At 43.3% G+C, this 12,345-nt stretch overlaps 1 protein-coding gene across 1 annotated transcript in view; it reads left to right on the plus strand.

The window, feature by feature from the left end:
* The window catches only part of LOC149325933 (uncharacterized), a 51,529-nt gene extending 47,534 nt beyond the window's left edge, over positions 1-3,995 (plus strand). The window contains exon 3 of the mRNA XM_089564418.1: positions 3,888-3,995. Within this exon, the coding sequence (XP_089420544.1) occupies positions 3,888-3,995 (108 nt within the window). The remainder of the gene's footprint in view (positions 1-3,887) is intronic.
* Positions 3,996-12,345: the final 8,350 nt, after the last annotated feature.

Raw genomic sequence — 12,345 nt, forward strand, 5'->3', positions numbered from 1 at the left:
AGGGGGAGCCGACGGGAGGAAAGGACAGACAGGGACGATTCGAGCGAGCGGTCGAGACGGAGGAAGGCAGAAGACCGGGGCGGCGCATGGACCAGGGAGCCCGGGGTCTAGCCTTCGCTCGCGTTCAGCCTCCGACAGCAAGTTTCGATACCTGGCAGCTCATCCAACGCCTGGCCGAGAACGAGAGCCGCACAGCCGCGAAGAAATCCCAGCCAGGCCGCAGAAGACTTCCAGCCATTCGTCGAGCCCGTGCCACAACAAACTGACTGAGCCCCGACGTGGACGAGCCCTACTGCATTTCCCGTAAGCGGCATCAAGCCAGACCCATTAATTAAATCATATTCTAAAATCATTCTTGGAGTCTGTGTTTCAATCTCCTCGTGCCCAGTGTGGAGCCAGGGCCAATTTAAGAAATGAGCCATCACAACTGTACTTAAGGGGGTGCAACTAATGGCCAGCTCTTGAACCCCGTGCCAATCCGCTCTTCCGTGAAGCAAGGCTCTCCGATGGCTCCTTTGCTTTTTGCTTTTTACCTAGAACCACTTTGTTTCAATGTTTTACACCACTGAAGAGCATTTGTTCCAGTGCGATAGTTTGTGGCTCATAGACCCTAAAACAGTGTCACCGAAAAGTTGTCGCGTAAGAACTGTGGCATCTAGAACCCTCAGCGATCAATGCAACCCAAAAAGAGCTATACAATAGGAGACGCACCGCAACCGCCTATAAAGAAGTAACTACAGTGGTTGCCCTAGCAGGCACACACAACGTTTAGGGACAAAGCAGCTTGCTTCGCATTGTTCTGAACGTTAGTACCAGGAGGACCAGGAGGCCCAGAGTAATTGTTATCACTAGTATGAACGGGATTCTCGGTTCCTGTCAGCTGAGCTCCGACGTTCCTTTCCTGTCATGGCCTACCTTGGATTCCATGCCGCTGCATCTGGTCTCAGCTGGCTCTTCTATCTGGCAGCCTTCGTCGACGAAAACCGAAGCAATCAACACGGCATATAAGGGCGCATCAGGGGCCACATCATTCGGGCATGACACCGCGCAAGCGACAATGCACTCACCGCCGCTCATTTTTCAGGTTAGTTACCTTAAGTCTGCACCTTGTAATAGAAGCAGCAAATACTGCCTGTTCGCGGTGTCTTGCCCAACTGTGCTCCTTGATGTGTCCGAGCGGTTATATGGTCTGCCGAGTTGTTTCTGGGTGTCATTATCTGAGGCACTTCTGATGCTTTCCGGTGATGTTGAGTCTAATCCCGGTCCGATGACGAAGGCCGAACCTGAGGCCTTTGCCCTGGTCCTAGAGTACACAAACTGGATGAGGGATATGCATCCTTACACGAATCAATCCGAAAGCTGGAAGAAGGTCGAGCTGCGTTGCTTGAAGGATTGAAATGTTCCAAAGTGAGGGCGGATGCCGGAGAGAACGCAATGAGGCACTTGACTGAAAGGGTGGCTTTGCCTTAGACGCGCAAGACTGAGGAAAGCGAGACAGAAATTGCGACAGAAAGGGAAGCGGCCTCACAAAGTGAAGATACCCGTTTGAATGAGCGGGTCGCGACGCCATAAACATCTGTGGCCAAGCAACGCTTAGGTGAAGCCAGAACATCTGAACAGGCTCATAGCTCTGTCTCCGAACAATTGTCGCTTATTACTACTAGATGCGATGATGCAGATAATCATTTGTGACGAAGGAATCTCCTGTTATTTGGATTGGAAGACGATCCTGAAGAGGACTCGGCTGTTTCTGAACAAAAAGTAATTCTGTTCAGGTAAACTAAGACTATAAATGACCGGTATACAGTTCGAACGCGTGCAAATACTAGGGAAGTATAGCGACGATAAGCGAAGGTCAATTATAGCAATGACGACGTTCTTCAAGGATAAAGTGCACATTCTTTCATGTGCACGTAAACTGAAGGAAATTTCGTTTTCCATCGGCGAAGATTTTTCGCTGACAACGAGACAGGCGAGAAAGAAACTTTATGAATTTGCCAAAGCGCTAAACAAGCCTTTCAAACTGTCTTTTGCGTCTCTCATAGCCTCAGTCGCTTTGGGACGTTAAACCCCATAAACCAAACCAAACCAAACTGTCTTTTGGGAAGCGGCACATGGGATCAAAGACATACGTATATAACACCACTACAGATAGTGTTGTGCCGTCAAGCAGATAGTTAGTTAACAGTAAATGTCCAAATGATAACCGCGAGTCGAGTGCACGTAACAGTCGATCACTATCTTTGTCACGTGCCAACATACGAAGCCTCGTGCCAAAACGCGATCTGCTTTCTTCTTTCCTAGACGATAGTGAATCGCACATCATCAATCTTACAGAAACTTAGTTGATTCCTAACATTACAAATAGCGAAATCATTCGTGGTGCACATTCATACAACATATACAGTCATGATCGCATTGAAAAGAGGTGGTGGCATCCTTTTAGGCATAAAGAAAACAATAACATCTTACGTAATTAACATCGATTCAAACCTGGAAATTGCCTGTGCCGCCTGCCATCATCCATTAGGATTTTGATAGGCTCTTGTTACCGGCCGCCAGAATCTAGTCGTTCTTTCGTTAATGAATTGCGTATCAGTATCACTAAAGCAACAGTTATGTCCTGCTCATAGCATCTATATCATCGGAGATTTTAATTATCCTTTAATGAACTGGGCTCAGCTGTCATCTTCTTGTCATATTTCAAGAGAATTTTGAAACCTAACGCTTGATTTCAGCATGTTTCAGGTTGTAAACTAGCCCACACGCGACACTAGCATATTAGATCTGATACTGACAACAGCGCCCGAAACGATAGGAGAAGTAACTCATTTAGAGGGATTCAGCGATCATCACTTTCTTCAGCTAAGTATTAACATTACAGTTGCGTTTATCGGCTATGTGACAAAGAAGATTCACGAGTATAATAAGGCTAACTTTATCGGTGTCATCACGGAACTAGAAACCTTCTTTTATCACACATGTCTGCCTTCCATTAACAACCCATGCGTTTAAGAAAACTGGGCAATATTTAGGGATAAGATTTCATATTTGAGCAGCCGATATGTCCCTGTGATGAAAATAACTAGATAAATCTAATCCCTGGTTTATTGGAAGGCTTAAACAACATAGGAACAAGAAAAAGCGGCTATACCGGACTGCTAAGCGTGCTTGTACCATTTCTGCTTAGAATAAGTACAGTGATACACTAAAACTGTATTGCTCCGCCTTACCTGCTGCAAAAGACAAGTATTTTGCACATGACCTTCCCGCCCCTTTGAAAACTAACCCCAAAAAGGTTTGGAAACAAATGTGTCCTGAGCGGAATGATAGTTCCATTTCTCTACAAAGTAACAACACCGCCATCCCAGACAACGAGTGCCCCGCAATAATTAACGCCTTCTTTTCATCTGTGTTCGCTTGTGAAGATCATTCTACTCTTCCTGAAGTTCGCGATCTTAATTACCGCTACATGACACCTGTTCAGACAACTGAAGAAGGCATCACATGTCTCATAAATTCTCTTGGGGTGTCTACTTCAGCTGGTGTTGATGGCATTAATTCTAAAATAAAAAAAACAGTTACAGTGGCAAGCAAAATTTTATTTCATACTTTTAAGAAATCTTCAACTACAGGAATACTGCCCTCAGACTGGAAGGTAGCTAAAATAGTACCAATTTTAAAATCAGGAAAAAAAAACCAGCTGAAAATTACAGTCCTATATTCTCTCAGGTGCATCTGCTGCAAAATGCTGGAACATATAATTGCATCGCATGTTTTCAGTCATCTTGAGCAGAATCACTTTTTTTACACTAATCAACACAGGTTCAGGAAGGGTCACTCCTGCGAAACAGAATTCAATTCAATTCAATTCGTTTATTTTTCAGAGCGGTACAAATAGAAACTATGAATGGTCCCCTGGACTAAAAGTTGCACAGAGCAACCTGACGAAGGTCCAGGGGCCACCTTACAAGAGAGCAGTCGACATAGATTAACAAAAGAAACGGCGCTCTTCAAATATCACATTGAAAATATATGGGTAATGAAGCAGGCTTCAATAGCATACATATACATGAAAAAGTGAGACAATAAAAAGACAAAGAAAAATCATAGGTTGACATGGAAGCACACGGCCAAAGGACAATTAGTTTAAAACTAAGGCAAGACACAACAAATGAGGGTTAAACGTAGAAGTGCAGTTGAGGTTACAGAAATAATTTTTAAATTCTTTCTGAGATGGAAAAAACCCTTTTCGATATTTGTTTAGAAGTGATGGAACATTATGCTTTAATGACTGAAACTTGTTTTGGGTGCGGAAATAGGGAAATAGCCAGTATGGGGATTTCTAGTCAATACTTCTGTCGTTCGCTGTTGTAATGTCGCAACAGTTTTAAGAAAATTTGCAGACTCAGCCGAATAATAATAAAGCCGATTTTAGAGTTGATAATCATAACTGTGCTGGAAACGAATGATTCCATACTTTGCAAATAGGTTATTTGTAGGTGCGTGTATTCCAGCATTAGCTACATAGTGCAAAACTTCCTTATGGAGCACATTAATTTTATCTGCATTTCTTTTTGTTGTTGAGCTTCAGACAAGACTGCAGTAATTTATGTGGGCTGCAAATAACGCTTGGTACAACAGGAGTTTAACTCCTTCGGGAACCAGGTTCCTGCAGCAGGACAGAGCGACTGCAACAGCAGACAGCTTCTTGCATACGTGATTATTGTGGTGATCCCAGTTTAGGTGAGAATTAAAAGTACCGCCAAGAACCTTATGCTCATCTACTATTGTTATATCTTTATTCTTACAACTGATCTTATTTTGAAGTGTGAAAACTTTATTTCTTGGTCTAAATAGTAAAACCTCAGTCTTAGTGGGATTGATTATTATGCAGTTGGACTGGGACCACCCTTATAAGGATTCGAGCGTAGGGTTGTACTGCAGAACGAAATCGTTTAGATCTGCACCATTATAGGGAATGCTACTGTCGTCAGCATATATAAACCATGTAGCTGATTGATTAATAAGAACTATATCATTAATATATAGATTAAATAATAGCGGGCCTAAACACTACCTTGCGATACTCCGGTTTGTAGGAGCAGCAGAGATGATTCAACATTGTGTATACAGACGCAGTGGACTCTGTCTTTCAGGTATGATCTAATTAAATTGAGGGGCCCACCCCGTATTCAATACTGTGATAACTTACCTAACAGAACATTATGGTCGAGGGAGTGAAAGGCTTTACTGAAATAATGAAGAGACCAAGAGTAAAAAGACCAGAATCTAAATTTTGAACTATCTGTTCTTTTAAGTAGAAGCAATGCCATTTCTGTCGATCGTCCCTTCCTAAATCCATAATGGGAGTCAGTTATTATCCTCTTTTTCTCGAGGAAGTTATTAAATCTATGAAATATAATCTTTTCAAGCTCTTTTGAAAAATCGAGAAAATGGATATTGGCCTATAATTTTTCACGACATTTATATCGCCTCCTTTGTGCACTACAGTAATTCTAGCCTTTTTCGTGTAATCGGGGAAAGTGCTGGATTCCAGAGCTCAATTAAAAATGTGAGCTACAACAGGAGCGGTATATTCTATTACAAATTTTACTGGTCTCATCAGAATGTTATTGGGGTTTAACGCTTTACTGTTTTTCATGCTGATAAATGTGTGGTAGACCTCCTCAGTGTCCGTGGGCTTAAGAAACAAACTGTGAGAGGGACTGGGGCTTCCTCTGCTTATCACAGGTAGGCTTAAATTAGCTGGCCTGGGCAATATTATCAAAATGCCGGTTGAAATGATCTGCAAGTTGTACACCACAAAACTTTACGCCATTATGAAGTATCGTTTTTGGGGGAGCAATATTCTTTCTTCTACCAAGAATATATTTTCTTGGAAAAAACAGCGCTAAACGAAAGGACAACGAAAAAATTCTAAAAAAATTATGCACCCCCATTTTTAATGAAACTAAGATTCTGTACAAACACAAAGATAAACTAACACGGTAAATCAGTGAAGCCTTTCATATTAAAAAAACAGTGACTCGTGCGTGAGCATCCCCTCTGTAACAGTTCATGACTGTGAACTGAACTATCTTCATCCAGGTGATTGATGTATCATTGTAGCTTTTGGTGTTGCCATGCGTTCTTGGTTGTCATTGGAGTATATATTGCGTGTTGTTCCTAATAAACCCTTCAGTTGATAGACAGCGCCGGTCCCGTTGTACTCTTTTTCGTTGTCCTTTCGTTTAGCGCTGTTTTTTCCAAGAAACATGTACCAACTAGCTCAACTCTCCGTTTTAACCAAGAATATAATTTACAATGTTCCATACGGCAGGGGGGTTCTTAGTCACTGTTTCAGTGAAAAGGTTTTTGTAGTATATATGTTTTGCCTGTCTAAGCGTAGCATTTAGTCTGTTTCGTACAGTCTTAAATTCCCGTAGCTTGTCTTGCCATCGCGAGCGCCAAAAGGCATGATAAAGGCTGTTCTTTTCTTTGATACGTTGGATATGTTCTGAGGTCACCCAGAATTTCTTACTTTTCCGCGATCGCTTTGCAGTTTTAAGCGGAAAATGTTTATTGTAGATTAAAAGGAAAGTTTCAAGAAAGGCTGAATAAGCTTTGTTAGCATCACATCTGTCTGATCGAATACAGGTTTCCAGTTATACGCAGTAACGTCGTGCATAAATGATTCCAAAGCACTTTCGGAAATGGGCTGATAGGTGTACTCATGGGCGAAATGCTTTTTGTTTGGACCGGGAAAGGTCCTGAAAACTGGGCAATGATCGCTTATGTCGGATGCGATTGTGGCCGCACTTCGGATATCTGTATTGAGATTAGTGATAAGAAGGTCAAGTGTTGATGAACAGGAAGGCGTAACACGTGTTAAAGTCGTAATGACATTTTTGTAACCAGCTGAGAGTAGTCTAGCATCGAAGTCGTAATTGTTTTTTTCGTCCATGATATCAATGTTAAAACCACCGCCACAAGTGAAAGAATAGTTATTTTGGGAAACATAATCCATCAGGCTGTCAAAAAACGTGATACAATCTTTGACATTACCACACGGAGGTCGGTACACAACGCTGATGATATCATTAGAGGTTTTTATAGTCAGAACTTGAAAATTTGCAGTTATCGTGGAAAATGCTGACATTTGTTCACAATGCAATTCTGTGTCAACGGAAACTACGAAGCGACCGCCACGTCTGCCACTGCGATTTTGAAAGAAATGTTGGTAACCTTCAATTGGAGGGATGTCTGATGTTTGATTTGTTTTTCTTAATTGTTTTTTTTATGTATGGTATTCTATTGTATCTTGAGTTGTACCTTTGCATTGTATTCTGCCTGCTCAGTGATTGATGTTTCTAATAATGGCGTCTTGTACGTACCGCATCTTTCTGATTGTTTTGTAACTGCACAGTTTTGCTGCCTCCTTATTCTTTCTTGTTCTTGGCGCGACCGGCCACTTGTCTATCCTGATGCAATATTCCGGAGACGAGGCCTCGTCAGGAGTGCATTAAACGCCTTTTGCCTCGTCTGCCTTGGCAGTGCTTTATGCCAATGTGTGTTATTCGGTCTTGTATTGTAACCAGTTCTGTCAAAATAAAATGATCAAACAAACAAACATGATTCTACCATGTTTCAGATATCATCAGGATTCTAAATTTGAATGTAAATCCTCGCAACAGTTCATCAATCTCGTCGCACTTGTTGCGTATGGAACGTGCATTAAAATGCAAAACAGATATGTCAGATTGACTGGTTAATTTAAGTTCAGCTGCGCTTGTGTGTGTCTCTGTGTCTTTCTTCATGGTTCGTCCTTTGATTGCGCATCCTATACCTTCACAACATCATGTACCAACTAGGCCCAACCCAAGTTTTATTGAAATAAATTCAAGGCACTCCATTTTGGAACCTGTACAGCCACACGATAGAGTGTTCCTTTACATAATTTTGCACAAACCTGACTCATGCTCAATTTTGACGACCAGCTCATCATCCGATTTTCATGCAAAAATCTTGCCGTTCAGCGTCCAGACCGATTTCCACCCCTGTTTACGCTTCCTACCGATAGCTGCGCCGAGAAGTTTCTTTAGGGCAGGGCAAAGGTGTTCGTTGACATAGATGGGATCAGACTTGTCCAGATTTATGTCAGTGTTAAGAAGCCTTGCCTTCTTTCCCTTCATCAGACCCACATCTCGCTTTGCTCTGGACTCAAAATTGCACTACAATGTGTTTTTCAGCATCATTTCGTGTCGGCACTCTGTGACATATCTTAATGTCATCCTGTGAGATTGGTTCTTTCAAGGCACTACCGATCTGCTTGACAATGTCAACAACATTTTCCATTTCTTGCACAATTACCCCTCGAATTTCAATGTTTTTATTCCTGGAATATTGTTCTGCCTGAGTAATACGCCCTTTAAGCTCCCTATTTTTGTTTTCCAGGCTTACGCTCCTCTCCTGCAGTGCTCCGTTTTCTTTTTCAAGTGTTTGATTCTTGGTGACTTCAGCATTTAGCTTTTCTTTCAGGTCTTTGATATCCTCGTGTGCATATTCTAAGCTTTGAGTTATCTTACGCTGTTCTAACTTTAACTCGCGAATTTCATTTCGTAGGTCTCTTTTAATTATTTCTTTAAAGGTTTTCAACTCCTGCTTTAGTTCCTCCTTTAGTTCCTCTTTCATTTTATGTAGATCCTTTGTCATGACTAGCTAAGTACACAGGTGCTGTACAATAACACAAAACAGAAACAGCGATGCAGTAGTGACTGTACCGGTGATAGGACTTGGCAGCAGCAACAAAAATGAGAAGAAAAGCTTCGAAAAATTTACACGCACCAGCGGCAAAGAGCGCAGCAAAGTGCTTAGTCCGAAGAAAGCTGTTTTCGCCGCTGCTGCCAAGTGAGGGTAGACGAGGAACGGATGCTCCTTTTCTAGTCGGCAACAGGCCACGTGGTGCAGGTCACAGGGGCCAGGTGATATGCTGTGATGACGTGGTATCGCTCTCCGTTGTAATCCGTGCAGTGAATCAGTTGTCCACTTGTGGTCACGCAGAAGGCATGTTCGTAGCTCTGACGGAAGTAAACCTGCGGCAAAGAGCGCAGCAAAGTGCTTAGTCCGATGTAAGAAGTTTTCGCCGCTACTGCCAAGTGACGAACTAACTACTAACTACTACCAACTACTAAGTGTCGAACTAACTACTGATTTTCATTTTAATATGAATGGAAACCTTCAAACTGAATGCATATTCCTTGACTTTGCCAAAGCATTCGGGCGCGTAGCTCCCTGCCGCATGATTTCGAAATTATCTTTACTCCGTCCAGTCTCCCTAACATTAACATAGCTTCGCAACTTCCTCTTGCATCGCCAATAGTTTGTATTTGTTAATGATCTGTCCTCTTACCTTTCCCCGGTTAACTCAGGTGTGCCGCATGACAATGTGCTTGGTCCCTTATTATTTCTTATGTATATCAATGATTTACCTAATAATATAACTTCCAGTATGCGAATTTTCGCGGATGATTGCATTATATACCGCCCTATTAGATCTACTAATGACCACCTGGCACTCCAATCATACCTTATTATTAACGACTAGTGCAACATGACAATGTATCAAAGTGCAAAAATCATCTCTTTCACCCGTAAAAGTAACAAGTCTAGCTATACATACCGTATTCAGAATGATCTACTCTCTCGCGTATCGCATTACAAATACATTGACGTTAACCTTTCCTCAGATCTTTGATGGTCATTCCATCTCTCATCCATATGCGCCGTCGCCTCAATGTCCGTAGCCTACCTACGACGTGGTCTGCGAAATTCACCATCTGATATTCGAAAACTAGCACATCTCACTTTTGTTCGTCCACAGCTTGAATTTGCTTCTTCCATTAGGTCTCCCTATCATAAGAACATGATCGCCGCGTTAGAGTCTATCCAAAAGAGGGCAGCGCGATTGGTTTCACCAAACTATAACTACCGTTCAAGCGTCACTCAGATTAAAACCGACCTCTTTAATCATTAAGCAAAAACCATTAAACAATCATTAAGCAAAAACCGCGACATCGCTCTCCTACAACTATTTCACAAATATGTGCGCTCTTTTAGAACTAGTTTATTTCACATCAATGTCCCATCCCGCACGTCGAAAATATTATATAATCGGCTCAGTTTCGCAAGGATATATGGTGATACGCTTACAATTCATCTCCGCTGCCACGAGCCATCTGTGATGTGCACACCACACTGTCGAGGGATTTTTGCAACGTGGCGTGTCGGCAGTGGTGCGTCAGACAGCGGAGCGCCGTGCGTGCCAGCCCCACGTCGCGCGTGTGCGCGTGCCTATGGCATGCGCGAGGCAGGCACGAGGAGCGAAAGCTGACGTGTCAGCAAACCGAGGTGTAGAGGAAGACACCGCAGCACAAGTCTGGCCATTCAAGCGTGGAAGTGGCAGCTGTCGGACGTTGGGTCCGTGCTTCCAGTGACTTCCTTGAATCATCGACGCAAGACCATTGAGCCCCATTCAAGCGTGGAGGTGGCAGCCGTCAGACCTCGGGTCTTTGCTGCCGCGGACTTCCCTTGAATCAACGACGCAGGCCTACTGCGTCCTTTTCGAGGTCTGAAGAGGCAGCAGAAGGATTGAGGGTCCTTGCTACCAAGGCTACCTTGGATCGGCTGCACAAGCCTACGGTGTTTTGGAACGCCGTCGACAGAACCTGGCTACGGTTTTCCTGCTGCAGCTGCCCTGTTCTTGGGGGGCCTGACAGGAGTTCGCCAGCGTCTCCCGTGTCCATCTCCGTTCCTCACCTCCTGGTGCTCTACCACCGCTTCCCTGGACGCAACGCCACCCTACTGAAAAATCCGGTATGAATTTTAAACCGGAACCGCATACCAGGTTATTATACAGGATTTTCCATACCGGATTACCGGAGTATACTGTATAAAACAGGTAGTCCTGTAATATACAGGATGTCCTGTATTGTACAGGAGAGTCCTGTATTGTACAGGCTAGCCCCGTATTATACAGGAGGAACAGGACAAAGACAGGAATAAAATGCTTAAAAAATATCCCACTTGTACTAAATCTGCAGAAAAACTGGGGCATTTCTCCAAGAAGTGCCATAAGTGTTAATGCCAAACGCTGCAATATACAGAGCCTCAGGAACTGGTAATCTGCGATTATCAGCGACTCGCATTGCAGTCGATGTGCAATTGTGTTATTTTCTCCCAGCTTTCCCCAAGTATTGGCAGCTTGGTGAGTATTAAAATGCATCAAAAACTCCAAAAGATGTTTATTTTTTTCGCATGTCTTGAACCAGCTCACTGAGGTAATAATTTAACTCTTTGCGACGATCTACCGGCGCTGGGGTCTCTACAGGGTGCTGGCCAATGAAGTAGTCAAAAGCACCTGCAGAAAAGAAAATTTGATTGCTAGGACATAATGCCTCCAGCTGATCATTTAGTTGGGCACTGACACACAACATAATGCATGGAGCACAGTGACATGCAGCTTACGGCCTATGGCTTGTAGCTTTTCAGGCGTCATTGGCTTTCTGCCCACTGTGGAGGCTCTGACTTCAGGTACCGATGGCAAGCTTGCCCTGTCATAATCCTTCGCAGGAGTTGTGGAGTCGTCCATAGGCTGCGTCCTTGCAGAAACGCGAATCTTTGGGTGCCACCGTAACTGCTGCCCACTTTGCCGAAATAATAAAAATTCCATTCCCGAGGTGGACCTGTATGCAATAATTAGAAATGCATACCCCAGTAGCACAAACGGGGCTCTGAATTGCGGGCCCTCGTGGGCCCAGACAAGCCAGGCGTCTCGTGACGCCTGGCCTTGAGCATTGGCAATGCTCAGTATCGTGAATGCACTTCACGCCTTTCGTATTTGAATCAAAAATATATTGCAAATCTGCGTCGTAACATTGTTGGTGTGTAAACAGGTTGCTCGGACGATTCCAATGCTTGCGTGCTCATCCTCCATTATTTATGGCACGTACCGCTGCATCGATGCGATGCGTGATGTTTGCTCAAGGTCTTGAGCCGCTCCCCCTTAGGACGCTTATTGCTGATTGCTCTCGCACATATACATCATATGCGTCTGTAAAGAAAGAATACAAACCATAAAACTAATTTTAGTCATGTTATCATGAAGGACAAGCAATTTCAGTATGCAAATGAAAAAAAAATTGCGCTATTTCGTCCCTCTACGCTGTGCAATCTACAAATTGCTAGTTCAAAAGACACTGGCCAGTTAGAACGTTTCTGTTGACGCTGAGCATATAACCGAGACGGAGGCAGTACTTAAAGAACGGAGTGATTTGAAATGCATCC

The sequence above is a fragment of the Amblyomma mixtum genome, chromosome 10, assembly GCF_055824585.1.
Source record: "Amblyomma mixtum isolate Tamu chromosome 10, ASM5582458v1, whole genome shotgun sequence".
In the NCBI taxonomy this organism is placed as follows: domain Eukaryota; kingdom Metazoa; phylum Arthropoda; class Arachnida; order Ixodida; family Ixodidae; genus Amblyomma; species Amblyomma mixtum.